The 20,202-nt window shown below is 35.1% G+C and overlaps 1 protein-coding gene across 2 annotated transcripts in view; it reads right to left on the bottom strand.

Moving 5' to 3' along the window:
• Positions 1 to 20,202, bottom strand: part of LOC118184918 (hypoxia-inducible factor 1-alpha-like) — a 491,355-nt gene that overhangs the window by 331,860 nt on the left and 139,293 nt on the right. For both annotated transcript variants that reach the window (XM_035354661.2, XM_035354660.2), the window contains exon 2: positions 2,630 to 2,823. In XM_035354661.2, coding sequence (XP_035210552.2) covers positions 2,630 to 2,823 — 194 coding nt within the window. The remainder of the gene's footprint in view (positions 1 to 2,629; positions 2,824 to 20,202) is intronic.

The following is a 20,202-nucleotide window of genomic DNA, read 5'->3' on the forward strand; positions in this document are numbered from 1 at the left end:
CATTTCAAACTTGGCAAAATAGCGGATTTGTTGCCAATCTAGAGAAACTAAGCTTCGAAAAACAAAGATAACGCCTTCTTTTAATATTGTGAATTAAATCATGCTCCATTCATTCTGAAATTTATTCGAGGAAATAAGTGTTTCAGATTTACTTCGTAATTTTTAATATAGATATCTTGAGTTTTTATGTATTTTTGCCTTGTCGGGAAGTGAAAACTGAATTAATTGAATGAGAAATACTGAATTGTCTGTGAAAAACTGTTTCTTTTTTGTTTTGTTTGCTTAATTTCTTTTATACATCATTTTAGATTTATTATAGTATTTGAATAGGACATGTGGCAATGATTAGATAATTCTTCAAATGATATAAATTTATTTGCATTCTGAGTTAACCAATAAGTTTAAAAGAAATGCAAGAAAAAATGAGTATAATTTAGTACAGTCAAAAGTCGTTAATTCGGACACCCATAATCCGGACCTCAAAGCTAAAAACTTTCTGCGCATGCGCCGCGTTGGCACATGCGCACAGGCGTTTTACACGTGCGCGTAAGACCTTGACTACTGCGCATATGCGTGTGCGCAAGTGCAGAATACGTTTTCGCCTGCGCGTTTAATGTATAACGGACGGTGTAAGCTAAAATTATCTAATTATCTATTTCACTTAATGTTAATGATTGCGTTGTTTCTTAATCTTCGAATTGGATCCCGCTTATTATTTTTTGCAAACTGTAAGAGCAATTTTATAAAAGTAAACTTGAACTTTCGATTATGTCAAATAGAATTTCCGATGCTGGAACTTCCAAAGGATCTACAAAACGAAAGTATGTTTCGATGTCCAACAAACAAAAAGTGGAATTGCTGCAAAAAATGGATAAAGACATGAAGAATGTGACAGAGAGGTTAGTGAAAACGAAAAAAATTTGATTGACAAGTTAGTCGGTATTCTCGGCACAGCAATTAACGGGACTTGAACAGCGGAACTTAGTAACTGAACAAGAAATTATGTCTGTTTATAGAATTAAAGAGAAAGTATTATCACATAAAATGAAGCAACTTAAACAACTTACTTACATTGAAAGAAATGTTTAATAAAGTAAACAAATAAATATTAAGCTTTTTTTTTATAAATTTTGATACCCTTTAGATCATAACTGTTCTTTATTTCATAAATTACGGTTTCATATTTTTAATTTTATAATTTCTGCATGCCATCTTACGAGATTTAAACTGATGATCTATAATCCGGAAAAATCGATAAACCGGAATCGCTGAAGTCCCGACGAGTCCGGATTAACGACTTTTGACTGTATTCCGTGAAAGGAAGTCATATGGTGTACACATCAAAAATTTTTTTTATATGATACTATCAACAGAAAAACTGGCAGTGGAGATTCACTCCATGTTACATGCATCTGAATAAATTGCAGACATTAATTTTACTTACGTTCAAGATCTCTGTTTTTTTGAAGGCCCAGTGGACAAAGAGGTTAATCCCAATAGTTTTTCAACATTTCAAGTATAAGTACATTCAACCAGATTACAAATTAACTCAGATTTAACTGGTGATGGAAATTTTAGAAATTACTTACTTCATTCTAATATTGTGATTCGAGAACTTCATAGTTGTGGCGATGCCGTAGAAGATACACAGCATATCTTATTGCAGTGTATGTCACATGCCAATGCCAGTGCCAGAATGATATTTAAGTCGAGTTTAAGGAATGTCTCTATTTGGTGCCTCTTGTTTTCTCTTATCTTGTCGAGAGTTCTGAAGCTTTTGCCGTTTTTCACAACTTTATTTGTTGTGCAAAATGCACTTTTATTATTTTTATGTATTATTGCTTTATTATTTTTTTATGTGTCACTGTATTCTTATTGTATCTATGTATGATTATGCTATGTATTAATGTATTTTATTATTGTTAAATCATACCTCCTTTGTATTATTATTACATGATCTATTTTCTTTTTAACAATTGTTATAGTTTCATTATTTGTAATATATTTTAGTATTCTTATTATAGTAGTATTTGTATTATTATACATATATCCCTTAGTCTCTCGACAGTTAGACATTATGTATTATTGTTGCATTATGTCTTTACCTTACTAGGTTATTTACTTACTTTTGTAAGTCTCCTGACATCTTTGCAGGCCACAAGGAGTTTTGCATTTGTTTCCTTAAATAATAACAACATCCCTATAGTGTGGCATTGAAATCAGAATTCTTTCAGATTTAAGCAGCCAAATGCCATAAAACCGAAAAATATCAAAATACTGTAAATGTTTCTTTCGAGAGGGGAAGTGAAACAAAATATGCATAAAACAATTAAAGGGTAACTTGAACTACATTCTCAAATTAGGTGTGGGAATAAGTGCTGTATACTGATGATGCCACATCTTGCAATCGTAAACTAAGGAGGGGAGTTGTATGCTTGAAGTGCCTATTTTAAAGTAGCATTCTATAATATTTTTGTTCCCATAGCATCGATTGGTGATGGTAAAAAATAAGTTTCATATCTGTGCTCAACATTGTGGAAGTCGTTTAAAAAAATAGAAAAAATTACAGAAAGGAAATATGAACATACATATATACTTTAATGGTAGGATAGTGAATTGTGACACTTACGAATAAGAATTTTCATCATCTCTCGGACTTTCAAGTACCCAACGGTCAGTCTCATTATGGAGGCCTTGTCCAGTGCCGAAGCGACCCCAGGGGCGAGGGGCAGCTGCCCAGACAGGTCAGAGAAAATTTCAGATTCTTTGCTGCGGCGGCAACGGGCAGCATCACGTGACTTCTCTTTCCGCTTCTCGGAATTCCTGCCAAAAAAAAAAAAAATTTTTTTATTAAATTTGATATTGCCAAAACATGAATATTTGCATCATTTAAAACACTTGTGTAAATGAAAGTATATAACTATGACCAACGACTGCAAAAATAAAGGGTAAGAGATTTTAAGACAGGTAAGATCGGTGTGTATATAATATATATATATATATATATATATGGTACAGTAAGAATATAAAAAATAAAAAGTAGTCACGGAATAAATTACGTATATACGTTACAATATTATTTCTCTAAAACCCCGAAACACTTCACATGCATAAGTGTTGATCGAACTTCCCAAGACGGATATCGGAGGAGAGACAGAGAAGAGGGGGGCTACAAGACTTGGATTTCGAAAGATGGAATACATCAGCAGTAGATAAGACTACAATGAGTCGGAATATAAATAACAGAAGTAAGGTAAAATCACATGTTTGGAAAGTTTCTGAAGTGTTAGAACACCTGCCATGTTCGGTTAGCTGAACGAAAAATCTGCATAAAATGCCTTTCGAATAATAAATGCAAGTGGAAAAATATTTGATGAAATACTAAAAACGCAAATGCAAAATGAATAAAAAATAATTAACGCATACTATTTGCCAGTACGCTAGCCCTCAGAGGGAAAAACTACATACAACATAAGACGGGAAATGATGTGAATATTTGTAACATTTTCAGAATCCAGCCACTAAAACATTAGGGGCAAAACGCGCGAGAAAATGAGGTACTCACCTACAAAATGTTTCGCTCTTCCACCTGAACCATCTGTATTGATAACCGTTAAAATGTGAATCCTTTCAGAACTTTTTGGGGGTTGTGGGTATTTATGCAAGTATATTACATTTATATAATTATATTACAGGAAGAGCCGTTTCTAGGCCATTGGCAGCCCGTGTACTTTTCTAAAATTACCGCTCCCAAATATATATATATATATAAAGTTTTTATTTTATACTCACTAATTACTTACATATGACAAATTGTATAAAAACTACTTGCATATGACAAGTACTTGCAATGAATTTAAAATATTTAGGAGTAGTATCGCGAGAGTCCGGCCGCCCCCGCGTACTTTTACGCGCTGCACCCCCGCTAAGAACGGCCCTGATTACAGGCAGTGGTGTGCAAATGAGAAACGTTACACAGAAATTCCGAAGACAAGATACATGTGACTTAATTTATGCTAAGACGTAAATTTTAGTTTCCATGCCACAAAATTAAAGAAAGACTTTTATTCTAAAGAAATAAAATAAATGAAATGAGGTTGCGGTTTTCAAGTTCAACGATCAGCTGATGATGAAACCACTGCAGACGATGGACGATTTTTATTGCTATAATTGTTGAATTGGAACTAAACAAACCACAAAAACTGAATCATTTTTCAATTTTTACTCATTATTTTCCTCTCAAGATTGCACTTTTGAGAATTAACGACTTTAAAACCCAATATGCAACAATTGCATATGCATGAGATAATCATTGTTAAATCATTTTTTCTGGGGACAGTTTATTATTTCAAAAGTCATTTTATTTGCACTTCTACACAATATTTTGCAACTACTTTAATTATATTTATACACTGAGTGTTATAAATAAAACAGGTTTTTAATACCCCACAATAACTCAAATCCAAAATTTGTATAATACGTCGTCGGTTGGTATCAAATAATTCGATTAATACGATGAAATTATTACAGAATAAATTTTATAACTAGAATAAAGTTGCCAAATAAAAGATAAATTCACCAAATAACGTCAAAATTGATTACAAAAATTCTGAAACGACTGATAAATGTCCCCAAATGGGATGTGAAGTCGCCAAATATGGTTTCAGTTTCAGTCAGCCATTTAAAATTAGGCATAAAAGCACACGTAATTTTGAATAAAGCTTTAGGTTTTGAAAAGCCTTTTCTTCTTCAGGCATACCCCCCCCTCAAAAAAAAAAAAAAAAAAAAAAAAAAAAAAAAAAAAAAAGGCAGAATATTTTTTTTTTCCTTGGAAGGAAAAAATTCCCTGGAAGCATCTAAGGACAAATTAAGGTTGCACTTTTGCTTAATTTAAAATTTTGCATTTGATTGTTTGTTCTCTTCCAATGAAGGGCGCCTTCGGAATATTAATATTAAGGGAATAATATCGGTCAAAAGATGTTTTCAGAAATGTTAAGAACAGCTCACAGAATTTTGCATTTTTCTGCTTAAAATGCTGTCAAAGTGCTTATTTATATGTTTCTTGATATTTTTATATTTAAATTAGTAAAATTCCTTTGCGCTGTAGAGACATTAGGTAATTGGAAAAGCCGGAGAGATGAAAAATTAGCAACCGCCTTCGCTGGGAATCGAACCACGGACCTCTGGAATACCGGCCACTACACCATGAAGGCACGATAGGAAAGTGGGAGAAATACCTTAAGGCGCTCTAAAGGATATTTTTCTATCGTTTAATTTCATCATACGGTTAATATTATCAAAATAGCCATGGCAAAGGTTATCACATTTCGCAGAGTCAAATTATATATGTTACATATAAGCGAATTTAACAAATATTCTCTATTCGTATTATACGCTTTCATCCAAACATTCGACAACACATTTTTTCGGGATATAAGTATTCATGCGTCGTCTAAAAAGTGATATATCGCAAAATCAAGGATAAGTTATAAGGGTTATGTGTGTTACAAACGTTATAACAGAAAAAAAGCAAACATTTGACAACAAATTTTTTAGAATTATAAGCGTCCATGCATTGGTTGAAAAGGGATACACCGAAAGATTTATAAGTATTACAAGCGTTAGATGCTTTACAAACATTATAAGAGATACATACTATCGTCCTAAAAGCAAACATTTGACATCCTGATATTTTTTAGGGTTCTAGGCGTCCATGAGTTATAACCATAAGTTATATGGGATGTAGGCATGACTGATAAGACTAAAATGTGACGATTTGCGAGCTGTATGAGACGACACAGACATATTCCAGCAGCATGAAATGATTTGAGGCTAAAGGAGTGATAGTGGACAACAATAAGAGCGGTTCGATTCAATATAACGAGTGGGAAAATGATATACCTTGTTAGATATTAGGAATAGCAATACTACTACATAATTTTGTTGGAATGTCAGTTTCTTGTTAGCAAATAATACTGTGATATTTACCTGTAGTTTATCCACGATTACCTTTCAGTTTTACTTGCTTAACAGTTTACCTATTATTTTAATCGTATCTTTCAGAAATTGTATTATTCGCATAGTTTTTCTCAGTCCGCTTTTGTAAGATAAAATCTGTACAAAAAAATACTGAGAGTACGCTAAAAATTTTAATTCTGAATTCACTTTAATTTTTAAAGTTTAAGAGGCAAAAATAAAATTTACATTATTTAAAAATTAAATTAAACTGCGTTATTTTCACCCAAATAAAGCGCAGACAGTGGAATCTTTATAAAAAAATATTTTTTAATAAACAAATAAAGCCATATACGTATTGCCCGATTTTATAAATCGACGTATCGAATATCAGTTCCGGTGTTTGACGACTAAATTTTTTTAATTTAGAACAGACTTTCAACGACATTGATATGCAGAAAGCATCGGCAGGTAAACGTTGAAAAACCGTGACAAGAAAACGCGACGCAGTTTCCCAGAAACAAAAACCAGTCGTCTAATAAAGAAAAAAAAAATAATATAATAATAAAATAAATGTTTGAGCGATCTTTTCACATGGCAAGAAAACGTGGGCCAGTAGTAAACGCTTCCGCGAAAGACAAAGCATGACGTCACGCGCAGCCAATCGCGTACTAGAAGGCGCGACTCTTTCGACCAATGAAAAAGCACATTTGGACTCGCCTATCTGAAGATGCAACGAACTCGTAGTGACGAAATATTTCGCAGGAGATGGCAACAATTTTCAGGGACGTACCCTTTTAATAATAATAATAATAACAATAATACGGGTGAACTTCGAAAAGTCCTCGGAGTCATTTGAAGACTACCTACGTGACCGATGTTGTGAAATACAACGTTGCGCAACGTAATGGAGAAGCTCTGAAATATTAGTTAAACAGAAAGCCGTTCGCTGCCCGCATAATGTGCAGATAAATGTATTTATTTCATCAGCTAAAGATTTTTTTTTTTTTTTTTTTCCCAGGACTACGTAATATTTCTTTTCACCTGCATAATAAAGAGTTTCATCAGCTATCTACCTTAAATTATTCAGAAATGTTCTACACATCTCAAAGAATGAAGTTTTAATAATTTGCTAGCCAATTTTGAACTCAATATTACATAACATTAAAAAACATAAACAGCTCAGCTAATCGTCATTCTGAATCCACAATAATTAGCATCGGTTCCATACATTTACATAATTATGAATCAAAACACTTTAGAATACATTCAAATTATGCAAAAATAATAAATTTCTTCTTTTGGTACTGCGAATTGCAATAAAAAAAGGGAAGTGCACAACAAGATGTTATAGCAGTACCCTATACAAATCTTTTTTTAGGGGGGTGCGGCTAATCGTTTTTGAGTTACGAGAGATGCATACGTACATACGCAGAGACGTCACTAAAAAAAAAAATAATTTTCAATTCATTTTATAATCCGTTTTGAAAAAAAAAAAAAAAAAAAAAAAAGTTTATTTTGTCAGAACATACAGACGTCACGTGAAAAAACAATAAAAACAGTTTATTTTGTCAGAACATGCAGACGTCACGTGAAAAAACAATCAAAATGGAGTCGATAACGGTCAGAACGGATATATCCGTTGAAAGAAGATATAACATTTTTCGCGATTATAATACTTCTTTATTTCGTACAAGGAAATAAAAATATATCTAGAAATATAATGTTCAAATTAATTGGATTAAGGCGATTTTTTATAATTTGTGTACATACCCTGCAAAAGTTTTCGAGATTCGAATAATGGGTAAGACATGGATGTTTGTAAATGTTATAGTGTCGGTGCGGCGTGTCGGCACTCTAAATCTGCGGCGAGCCGAAAGTCCTCTCATGTGGATTGGTGGGTGAGCAGAGGGGTGGGAGACCCCCAGATCCCCCGGGGTGCTCTCCCTCAAAACTGGAGGTGGAAATTAGAAGTCTAACCTCTCTTCGGTGTAGGCTTTGGCAACCATTGTTCCATGTAATATGGACAAGACAACAAAGCTTCTACAAACTTCGAAGAATTCTCCATTCCTTCAAACGACCAGCCCGGAATTCTCTACGCTAAATTTTTCAAGGATGAATATCAGTACTGTTACGAAATGTACAGGCGCGGTAAGATAGCTTCCCCGCAAAGCATGGTTTTGGGGTTGCCATAAAATGGCTATGAGAAGGGGGTTGTCACGTTTGGCGATATTTGGCGATATCCCATGGTCGGTTGGAGAACTTTCTGAAACGAATTCTTACCGGTTTAGCCCAGAATGTTCTCGAACACAGGCCGAAAGCTATATAAACCCTGCTGGTTTGCAGTCAGTGTGAGAGGGTCTCAGAGAGTGTGCCTCGTCTAGCGAGCCGTGCGGAGTCGATCGAGTTGACAGCCGGGCAACGAGTGCCGAGTGGGTCGTCGAGTGCACCGAAGGAGTCTTTTAGTGTATCGCGGTTAGTGCATCGTCGAGAGAGTGAGTTGAGCTCCGGGAACGACTGAACCGAAGAGTCGGGAGCTGTGCTCGGGTGTCGTCGAGTGCATCGCGAGTTGTAGCGTGGAGAGTCTCGAGAGTACGTGGAGTTCCGAGAACGACCGAGCAGAGTCGGGAGCTGTACTCTGGTGCTTTGCAGGAAGCTGTCTCCACCGTTATTGCCTGACAGTATGAAGGCTGTGTCGCTGATTGTTCCAGCGTGTTTATAGTACTTCATCGACGACTGTAAAACGTGTTTTGGAGCTGTCCTGACAATACTGACTAATAAAGTGTGTTTCGATACTCCATCAAGTGCCGTCGTTATTCACTCCAAATCTACGAACCCCGTACGAACGTGAAGGAAGGATATAACGTAACAACTGGTGTCAGAATAAAGAAAAACGTAACAGTACCAATAGGCAAAGATTTGAGGTCTGGTTTTTATTAGATTAATAATGCCAGGTAGATGTTATATACATTTTTTGTATCCTAAAAAGAAAATACAAAAAGATATTTAGAAAGTATGCAAAAGTAACTCTTCTAAAAAACAACAAGCTTAAAATTGAAGCAATAACCCTAATTTAGCAGCTTAAATTAGTTCTAAATAGTATAAACCAGGCATTTGGAAGACATTAAGGCCAGATAAAACTACTTTGACGGACCTGTTGGCGCCAGCTGCAACAACCAGCTTAAAATTTTGTGAAAAAAATCATTTTTTCCCAATTGATTTACACACTATTTTAGATTGTGTTATTTTCTTGACCGTTACGGTTAAAAGGGGTTTTAAAAATGCATTTATAGCAGACACCACTTAATGTAATCGTTGTAAATGCTATCATTCAGACTCTGTTATTGACTTGCCGAAGCTCCGCCCCCCGTTTGTACACGAAAACACAGAAAATACGACGCTTATTGATATAAATTCGTTTAATATGATGAAAAAAATTACAGAAAACACTTTTGAAAATCCAAGTCGCCAAATAAAGCAAAAAAAAGATCATAAAAATTACTAAGTGGCAGAGGAATTTTCGCCAAGTAAGGGTTTAAGCCGCTAAGTAACTTTATTTCGATTTTAATCAACTATTTTTACTACGGAAGAAAAAAAAAAAAAAAAAAGTAGAATTATCTTCTACAATTGTTAAGTATAAACAGCTTAATGATCGCGGTTAATGTTATCATTCGAAAATCGTTATCGATTTGACGAAGACTCGTCCGTTTGCACACGTAAACATGGAAATTACATAGTTTGTTGTGATCAACAATTCGGTTAATATGATCAAACGATTATAGGATACATTTTTTAAACTAAAGTCGCCAAGGATAAATGAGCAAAATAAAGTCAAAACAGATCAGAAAGTTTGCCAAGTAAGAGTTTAAGTCTACTAAGTCACCAAATAGCTTGATCTTTCTAGCCCCATCAGAAGGCGACCGTTCGCCGAACACTGGTAGTTCGGTGCGGGGTTGGAATCCCAGCGAAAGGGCTGGTTTTCTATGGTTTTCCTCATCTAACATGGATAAGAGTTGGTTGCCGTAATCAATAAAAAAAGTTTGGTTTCAATATCAATAAACCATTTAACAAATTAAAAAAAAAAAAAAAAAAAAAAAAAAGAAAGAAAGAAAAAGTTTAGCGCAGAGTTTCAGTAACTCTATCAGTTTTGAGCATGGTCAAACACGGGTCCCTCTTCGTCAGAAGAAAAAAAAAAAAAATCTATAGAATTTATTTCGCCTCTTTTTAGATCATGGGGAGGGAAGGGGACCACCCTTGAAACCATAAATTAAGGTTGCTTTTTTAGGGGGAAGAGTCCTAATTTTAAATTTTACATTCGCATTTTTCAACTCACTGACATTTTTTTCACATCTCTTTCAACGAGGGATGCCCTCTTAGCTTTAAGATTTGGGGTACAACATGGGTCGAATCATTTCCAGAAACGTTATAAACCGTCCATAAATGAATTTTTTCACTAAAAACATTGTGAAGAGTTCATAAACAAATTTTTGGTTCTTCGTAATTAAAATGCTATGAAAGTACCTATTTATATGTTTCTGTTTATATTCGTATTAAATTAGTTCAATTCCACTGCTATTCTGAAGTCCATTTTTTTTCTCATAGTTTCGTGTTATCAAAATAGCCGTGGACAAGCGTGATCATATTAAGTGTGCCTGCTGTACCACTGACCTCTTTCCGGAAAAGTATGAAAAATAAAACTAGGAAATAAGAAAAATGTTATACAGCGTTAAATTCCTTTGCTTTCGGATATTGTTGGAAAACTATGCTTTCCTTTTCAACATCGCACGCAAAAAATTAAACAAAAGAAACTTATTTAACCGACGGCCTTCTACGTACAACTCAAATCGAAACCGTAACCGTTCGCGCGCGAAGCGTGAACGAACATCTGTGCGCATCTTACAAGATTTCTATCGCAGACGAAACCGGTTAAATGAAAATTCCTCAATTTATCACAGACACACCCCTTCTGTGACATCACAGAAACATGTTTCAGAGTAGTGTTTACAAAATACAAGTCCGATTATATTGGCAGCTGCAACAATCAGCACCTTCTAGATTGCAACAGTACATTATAATTTGTGGGGGAGGGGGACGGTTGTGGTTGCTGTTACGCGAGGGTGTGATGTGAACCGCAGATTTCAGAGATGTAAAAGCGACAGAAGCAGAAATTACTCATCACCTCTGTCGGCATTTGTAGAAACACCGCTTCCTTTTAATTCTTTCCTCAAGTGATTTCCCATATCCACATTCGGAACTGATGACAGTAAAAGGTGCTGCCACTTCTGAAGGAAATACTGTCCTTTTCAACTTCAGGAAAATAGGTAGAAAATTGCAAGAAGGATGGAATTGCAAAGCACTGCAGCAACTTCGCACTAATCGGGGGAAAAAAAAATCATATAGAAATGACCCAAATTAAAATTAATAAACCTAACTGTTATTAAAACTAAAATGGGATGCATTCGTGGAGCTTTTTCTAAGGGTATAAGGTATTTCTCCTACTTCCCTAGCATGCCTTCGCGGTGTAGTGGTCAGCACGCTGGGCCGGTATTCCACAGGTCCGTGGTTCGATTCCCGGCGAAGGCAATTGCATATTTTTCATCTTTTCTGCTTCCAATTAACCTAATGACTCTACATGTGGCGCCCGAACTAAAAGGGTTGTGGATGATGATTCTCAGCATCCAGGATTTGGCGACTAGGTCCCCTAAAACCCTAGTCGCCCTTTAAAAAGGGGAATATATAAGGTATTTCTCCCACTTCCCTAGCGTGCCTTCGTGGTGTAGTGGTCAGCACGCTGGGCCGGTATTCCAGAGGTCCGTGGTTCGATTCCCGGCGAAGGTGGTTGCATATTTTTCATCTTTTCTGCTTCCAGTTAACCTAATGACTCTACAAGGGTTGGTTTGGCTTATTTGACTAAGACAAAGGGCTATCTGCTTAAGGAGAGGGATGCATTTGTGGAGATCCTTTCAAAGGGAACTGGCCCGTACCCACGTTACACATGGGAAAAAGCACAAAAACGCTCATGCAGCCAGCCCTTTCACCGGGATTCGAACCCCGGACCGAACTACCAGCGCTAGCAACTTTACCTCTCAGCTGTAGTATTTTCTACGGAAACTGGCTCTTAATAACATTACACACTAGAAAGAACGAAATTCTACTATTAAGCTAGCCTTTTCGACGAACTCCGAAATCTAGCGTTCAGCAACTTCTGTGCTCCGCCCTTATTGAGGTTACAGAATGCACATTAACTTACATTAACAATGCATATTTAACTTAAATCGTTTTAAATAGTTCTCGCCAACCTTGAAATATCAAAAAACGGGAAGTTTTCGTGCTGCGTGTCGAGGTCGTTATAAAAGAACTGCAAACTGACTTAAATTTATTTCTGGTTATTGAACTGTTTGTAATATAATTCTGAAATCAAATCTGTTAGCTTTTAATTAAATATGCTAAATTTTATGTTTTTCGGATAATTTAATTTTTTTAAATTTTCTTACAATTTTATACTGAGCATATCCAGAGTGTGAAACTCAATTTATCAAAGTACTTTTACATGCGATGAAAATAAAATTAATAATTAATGAACAGAGTGTCGGTGTGGATAAACTTAGTAACGTATAATATATTTACAAAATACTTTCTCTCTCCTTATAGCGTGCCTTCATGGTGTAGTTGGAAGCATGTTCGACTAGCAATCAGGATGTCTGTGGTTGGAAATCGAGGCACTGCATACTTATTGCCTCTAAAAAATCAAAAAATCGTTCTCGAGTGGCGCAACGCGGTGAACTACAATTTATCATCATCAAGCTATGGCGACTAAGGCCAAAGCTACTTGTGATTAAATGGTGTAATTAGCAGCACGTCCAGCTAGCAATCGAAGGTCCGGACTTCGAATGCCGCTTAATATTTTCGTGTTTTCTGTTCCAAAATGGACCCAATGATTCTACATTAATTAAAAAGAAATTAAATACAAATATTTGGTAAAATAACATTAAATACAAGAAATAACCGATTAAACTCTGCTTGCATGTAAAAATCTACAAATATCTAAAGTAGATGTAAGTCAAATCAAATTTAATAAGATCAATCATTAAATTTAATAAAATCAATGATATTGCAGTTGGTAATGTACCATTCAGATGAAATAAAATTTAGTAGGAAAAATTATTCTGATACTAGAAGTGCAGAAATGCAACTTGCCTCATTTCAGTTTCATTAAATAAATTAATTTTATTTATTGCCGAAAAATATTTTCTTTATTAAAGGATAAAAATTAAAAACGCGGTGATTCGGCTAATGACCGGGAGATCCGATGAAAAACCGATACAGTTGGCAGCTATGAAACAATATTTCGATGCCGCTGGGAAAAATATATATTGTTACAAAATGTCCAGGCGCGCTAAGATGGCTTCCCCGCAAAGCAGGTTTAGGGTTGCCATATAATGGAAAGATCAAGTCAGGGTTACCACATTTGGTGAGAAATCGCCCATTTGGCGACAAAATTGGCGATATGTTATGGACGGGTAGAGAACCATCCGGAACGAATTCTTACTGGTTTAGCCCACAATGGTCTCGAACACAAGCCAAAAACTATATAAACCCTGCTGGTACGCGGAGGGTCAGTGCGAGATAATTAGTCTCGAGTTAGCCAGTCCGTGAGGAGTCCATCGAGTTAACAGTCGGTCAGCGAGCGCCGAGTGGGTCGGCGAATGCATCGAAAGACTCTCTTAGTATATCGCGGTTTGTGCATCGTCGAGAGAGCGAGTTGAGCTCCGGGAACGACTGTACCGAAGAGTCGGGAGCTGTGCTCTGTGTGTCGTCGAGTGCATCGCGAGTTGTAACGTGAAGAGTCTCGAGAGTACGTGGAGTTCCGAAAACGATCGAGCAGACTCGGGAGCTGTACTCTGGTGCTTTGCAGTGAAGCTGTCTCCACCGTTACAGCCTGATAACCTGAAAGCTGTGTCGCTGATTGTTCCAGCGAGTGTATAGTAGATCTTCGACGACTGTAAAACGTGACTTTGGAGCTGTCTTGATTAATATTGGCTAAATAAATATAGAAACCATATTGATGAAACCAAAGAATATTTACATTTTCAAGAATTGTGCAAAATTTTAAACAAAAACACGATTTATGAAAAATTTGAGGTTGTCCAAATGGCGAAAGCAACTATTCCGAATATTCTATCTCTATTGTAAATTTATTTAACGATATCCTGTTCTAATGCGTCAGGCGAACGATCTTTTTCGGCCTTAAAAAGACTTAAGGTCTAATTTGAGTCAAGAAAACCTTTATGCGTTGCATATTATTATATGTAGAACATAACGCACTTCAGAAACTTAATCCCTTCGAGCCGGGTAGCGAAAACGCGCGCTTATCGCGGAAGCCGGCAGTTTCTTCCGCGAGCGTCTCTCCAGGGCCGGGGGCTTTTTTGCTACTAAGCCTAAATCCATGAAATTTCCGAAGTATCAACGCATTGTTTAATAATGCTCTATAGAGTATTTAAACGGCTTATGCTTTATAGATATTTTTATATATATACTTTAATTACCTTATTTCTTGTTTAAATGTATATTTTACACATTTTATTTTAATTACTCACCATTTTATGACTTTTAACATTATAATCTGAAAACTAAATATATTACTTAAAATTCTCTTTTCGTATGAAAAATTTTAAAACAGGGATCTACACACAGTCCTACGTTACAGTCCTTGAACTCGTAATAACTCATTTGCCGTTTTGGAGTTCTTATCAGTCTCTTCTGAACAAAGTTTTGGAAAATGTCTTTCAGTTAATCTTTCAGAATCAATATCAGAATTTCAGAATCAATATCTGAAATATTTTGCATCATTTCTGCTATTCCATGCTCTGTTAAACATTTTCGACGCTTCGACATTGAAACGGTAAAAACAGAAAGAATTCACGTCTAACAAGATCTAATTATTTTCTAAAAACTGAACTGTAAACGGAAATACTCAACGCTTTAGCGCATATAAAACTTCTACTTACAATAAACAACTACCACGTGCGAATAAAGTGCGATTTAAAGAGACGTCATAAATCACGCCATTCGGAAACATTTAGTTCCCCGTTTGTTTATATAATCAAAAACACGTGTATGTGAGTCATGCTTCTCTCATTTCGAGTAGAAGGTCTAATGCACATGTATCTGAAACCATATGGACATACAGTGCCATCTTGTGGCAGAAATTATAGTTTGAAAAACGTTCCAAAGTACTGGCACAAATACGTGACAGTCGGTAGAGAATGCAACAATGTTCTGGCACGCCTGCGCGTCGGCCGGTAGATAAGTGTGTTCGTTGCTGGCACGTATACGTGACAGTCGGCGCGAAGGGGTTAACAGTGATACGTCAGTTTGCGAATATTAAGTCACAAAAAAGAATGTTATAATTTTTGTTATACCTTAGAATATAAAAATTGTAGTAAGCTCGCCTAAAAGTTACCAAGAGCTGCTGCTCCAAAAGGTTATACCTTAGAATGTTATACCTTAGAATGTTATTTTTATTTTTACCCTTCTTTATGTTATATTTTAGAATGTTGATTTTAAACATTTTTTATACGAATACTGTTTTGCTTTTTATTTTTATATATACTTTTACAATAAAAATTAAACATTAACATTTTGTTTCATTTGTTAGCGGATAAAAGAGCTCTTCCTTGGATCCACCAGCGCCAAGGGGACCCGTAGATCTTCTGCGCCCAAGGCCCGAAAGGAGCCCTAACTGGCACTGCAAGTGAAAATGTTTGTCCCGCATATTTGGTTACATAATTCACGTCTACAGGAACTTTGCAGGTTGCGCTGGACGTGCATGATCATTGTACACTTTTAGTACTTTTGGGAACACAACATTTTAATGGTACTTATAAACAACATTTTAATGGTACTTATAAATTCTTTGCGCTACCTGGAGAATAAGCCTTTGACATGAGGATAGAGGTTTTTCTTTCCTTACAAGTCTTAACACCTCCGCCCGTTCCCCCCCCCCAGAGAAAGACAAGTATGCATTCGGAAGTTATAATCGATTCTTAACGCGTATTTATTTTTCAAATAAAAATAGCCCGCTGAAACTCTATTTCATTTACATAAAAGAACTTTTATTTAGGCGGTGCGCTCCAGCTAGAATCACAATTTACCTCAGAAACTGAGACGTACCGGAGCCGGGCTACGGTGGACTCCGGCGCAATTTACGCTCTGATCCTCATATTAGAACTTTCCACCGCATAATTCTTGACCCACTTAGCAACCACCTGCATCAACGTAACACTGCCTGGAGGAGAATTAAGACATACGGTTACATTTGTTGTCAATAGATGGCAGCACCGCAAATTCCGAAGCTTAATTCTTCGCTGTACATGTATACATATTCAAACTCTGCTCTCGTAAATAAAAAGAAAAGCTGTAAGTTTACTCGAGGCCGACTTCAAAGGGCAAGCGAAAGCTCTCTACACAAATCAAGGCAAGCGACGACAGATGGATGATTCCTGGGCGATCGGGCGCTCGAGCGAATCGGGTTTACATCAAAGTCAGATAACCTTCCGCTTGCTTCCGACAGAATCACGCAATAAATATGCAAAATAAAGTTGGAAGGCAGGAAGTTGCTATTCTGATTAAGGGTTTCCTTTTTCTTGTCCTCCCCCTCCTCCATCGCCCTTTCCAGAGCAGCATAAGGTTTTAAGATGGTGCAATTCTTTCATCACCTCAGCAAGCTTAAACTTCTTTCCGCATCCTTCGAGTTTACTAAAAATTTTAAATTGAAACAAAATTTAGAACCCTCGTTTAAACGAAAAAACAAATCTAAGAATACCGTTTAAAAATAGTTCTGTATTTATTAAAATGTTAAAATCCAAACACTAAATTAATATAAGAATATTTTAATCTACGACCATTTTTACTGGATTAATGGGTTCATTTTTTAGTGGAGATACAGGAATACTTTTAATTTATATTTAATAAATGACTATTGTATTAGACTGAAGCATTTAATTTTTCATGGAAATACAGGAATACCATTGTCGCATTTTTAATGGATGCATATTTTAATGGGTTTATTTTTTTAATTAAAATATACTAATTTTTTTAAGTATTTTTAAAAAACGAATATTTTTATTGGATTACTACAGTGTTTCTCAAGCGATGGTACATATGCCCCTAATGATACAATTTTGGGGTTGCACAATTTTTACACAAAATATTTTAATAAATATAAAATGGTTCCCCTTTTGATATGAATATTCCTGTATTTATACTCGAGCTAAAAAAAACAAGCAACAAACATTAAATGAAAAGGTACAAATGTAAAAAGAGTAATTAAAGTATACAATTTACATATGAGGTAGAGGTTGCATGAACCAAAATTAGCATAAAACGCAATTTCCGCAATCACACCACAACACTTTAAAAAGGAGCATGGCGGACCTATATCAGTCAGTTGGTCCTTCTCGTTGTGACGATCGTAATACATGTGTTTTTGTATATCTTTGTTTTATTGTTTGCTATGTGGTCTAGTAATGCCACACCAACCTCTTGGATCAGTTTCAAGCATATCCATTACCAAATAGTTTTTGTTTCCTTCCGTGGTTTACCTTTGTTGTTTATTTTTTTAGCAGGAGTGTATTATTACGATGCGATAATTAACTTCTCAATAAATATAAGAATAATTAACTATTAACGAACAAAATTTTAACCGATTAACGAATTCAACTTTTTAATAGATTATTGGATTTAACTTGTAATGGTAGTACAGAAATATTTTTAAAGACTTTTTAGTCAATGAATATTTTAATGGATTGTTATTTATTGGTTTCTCAAACTATAGTATAAGCACTGCTTAAATTGCGCCGGAGCCCGGCTCCGGTACTTCTTAATTTTTAAGATAAATTACAATTTTAGCCGGAGCGCACCGGAGGCCTAAATGAGATGAGCTCCAGTACCTTCTTTTTATAAAACTGAACCACAACTTAAAGGGAAAAAAATTAGAATTCCTAACGTTTTAGTTTAACAATAAGCAGACTTTGCAATACTCTATTTCCCTAGCAATACGAACTCGTGAGAAAATGAGACGTTCAATTTAAGTCCCCTCACTCACATGCGGAAACCTTTTCCTTTAAGAAGGGTAATAAATTTGGAGGAATTTGTTTAGGAACGGTAAATTTCTCGCCATGCCATCGTATCTAATGTATTGTTATCGATACTTATAGTTGTTATCGATGCTTATAGTTAGTTATCCAGGAAGGAAAATTTGCATTCTTAAATGTGCGTTAAGTGACAGCGAGTACAATAAGAGTGAATCAAGCACGTTCTATACATCGTCTTCCCACAGTATCCACTAATGGGGGGGAAAAGCGTAACCAGCAACTTTACATTCATCCTTAGGAGTCAGATTCAGGACTCATTTTACCGCTGACATACATCTGCTTGATGGCTATAATTATATCAGCAGAGAGCAGCGGTCAAAGAGAACGTCCTTTCTCACCAAGATTCCCCTCATTTTTTGTTTCCACCCACTCATACCCTCACGCCCTCATTCTGTTTCGGCCTGTTTTTAGCATTATCTGAATTTTCATCAGCTATACTTTAAGTATATTTAATTTTTTTGTGACGATAAAAGAACTTTTTCTCCCCTTACGATCAGAACTTAAATTGGGCCGGAGCTCACCGGATCTCGGATCCTGTGCTTAGTTTTTGAAATAAATCGTAATTCTAGCAGGAGCGCACTGGAGCCCTAAATAAAAAGACTGCGGCACTTCTTTTATGTAATTGAATAACAATTTCAGTAGAAATTTTATCTTGAAAATTTTATTTTTAACAATAAAATTATATTAAAAATCGCTTATGAGATAACATTCTGATGACCTCACGATGAATAGCTTTTGTAACCAACCAAACAATGCAGATAACATTAGAGATCACGTGACTTATGTACAGCTAATGTAAACAAGCAAGTTCATTCCTCCTCTTCTTCTCTTGCGGAATGTATCTCATTACATTTTAATTTATCTCTTTACATTTAATTTGATTTTAATTATTTAATTACTTTAATCTTTAATTATTTCAATAAATAATAATTAATTAATTATATAATTATCAGTTTAAGTATAATTAATTAACCATATAAAATTATTGATTAAATAACAATTAACATTAATTAAACAGCTATTAATTAATTTGATAATAATTAACTATTTAATTTTAAAATTATTAATGAGTTTAATAGTCATTTTATTTATTTATTTACTCTTGTTCCTCTTTGCTGACGGTCTTCCATAGGGCTCCGATATTTCACAAGTGCACATCTGTGTAGCCACCGAAGGAGTGGCTTCTAAGATGGACCAATGAGCATCCAGTAATATTTCTGTCATGTCACATGACCTTTCGCACGCTTTAAGATTTAAACAAGATGTTTGAAAATATTTTGCCCCGCAATTTTCTGTACATCGTCTATTTCTTCTGAAAATTTTCTGAAAGTTAGATCAAATATAAGCAACTGGAAAGATTTCACTACCTGGACAAAAGAATTTGAAATAAATACAAACACATGTTGGATACTCCTCAAAAATATTTGTGCGAAATATTATTTAATAAGTGATAAATAAGACGTAGTAAATATGTGATACACATCTAAGCCCAAATGCTATCTTTACATAAAACTATGCATATGAGAAAAATATTTACACCAGTTATATATGTAAATACAAGTCAGCACTTTTTATTGCGGTCTATATGAAAAAATGTTCTACAATAATAGCCAATGCATAATTTTATTTAAAGTTTTATTCATTCATTCACTTCACTAATTTGTATTTGGAGTGTTAAATTTTTCATTTAATAACTGCTCACTCTTAAATATACTGTCTACACAAGAAATACTTATCAAACAGAATCAATTTATCTATTCACAACGAATATATTCAATTTATTCACATATAACTTTTAATGTTAACAATGGATATAATTAGATCATGCGCAATATGTATTCTGAATCTTACACTTTCAAAATCAAAAGAATGCAAGCACTGAAATAAGAAAACACTAGATTCATTGTAACACTTCCAGTCCTTCTCAGCTCAATAGAATTTTTAAAAAAACTAGACACATGAGTTCTCTTAATCCACATTTGTTAGTAAATGCATAATATTCGAAGCTAATTGTAGCCTGAGTTATTTTCTCTATGTAAAGAACGATAATATGCCGTGAACATCAATCCAAATATCAATCAGTGATAAAAAT

Source organism: Stegodyphus dumicola, chromosome 2 (assembly GCF_044657685.1).
Source record: "Stegodyphus dumicola isolate Sdum_Otavi_A_Nest chromosome 2, ASM4465768v1".
In the NCBI taxonomy this organism is placed as follows: domain Eukaryota; kingdom Metazoa; phylum Arthropoda; class Arachnida; order Araneae; family Eresidae; genus Stegodyphus; species Stegodyphus dumicola.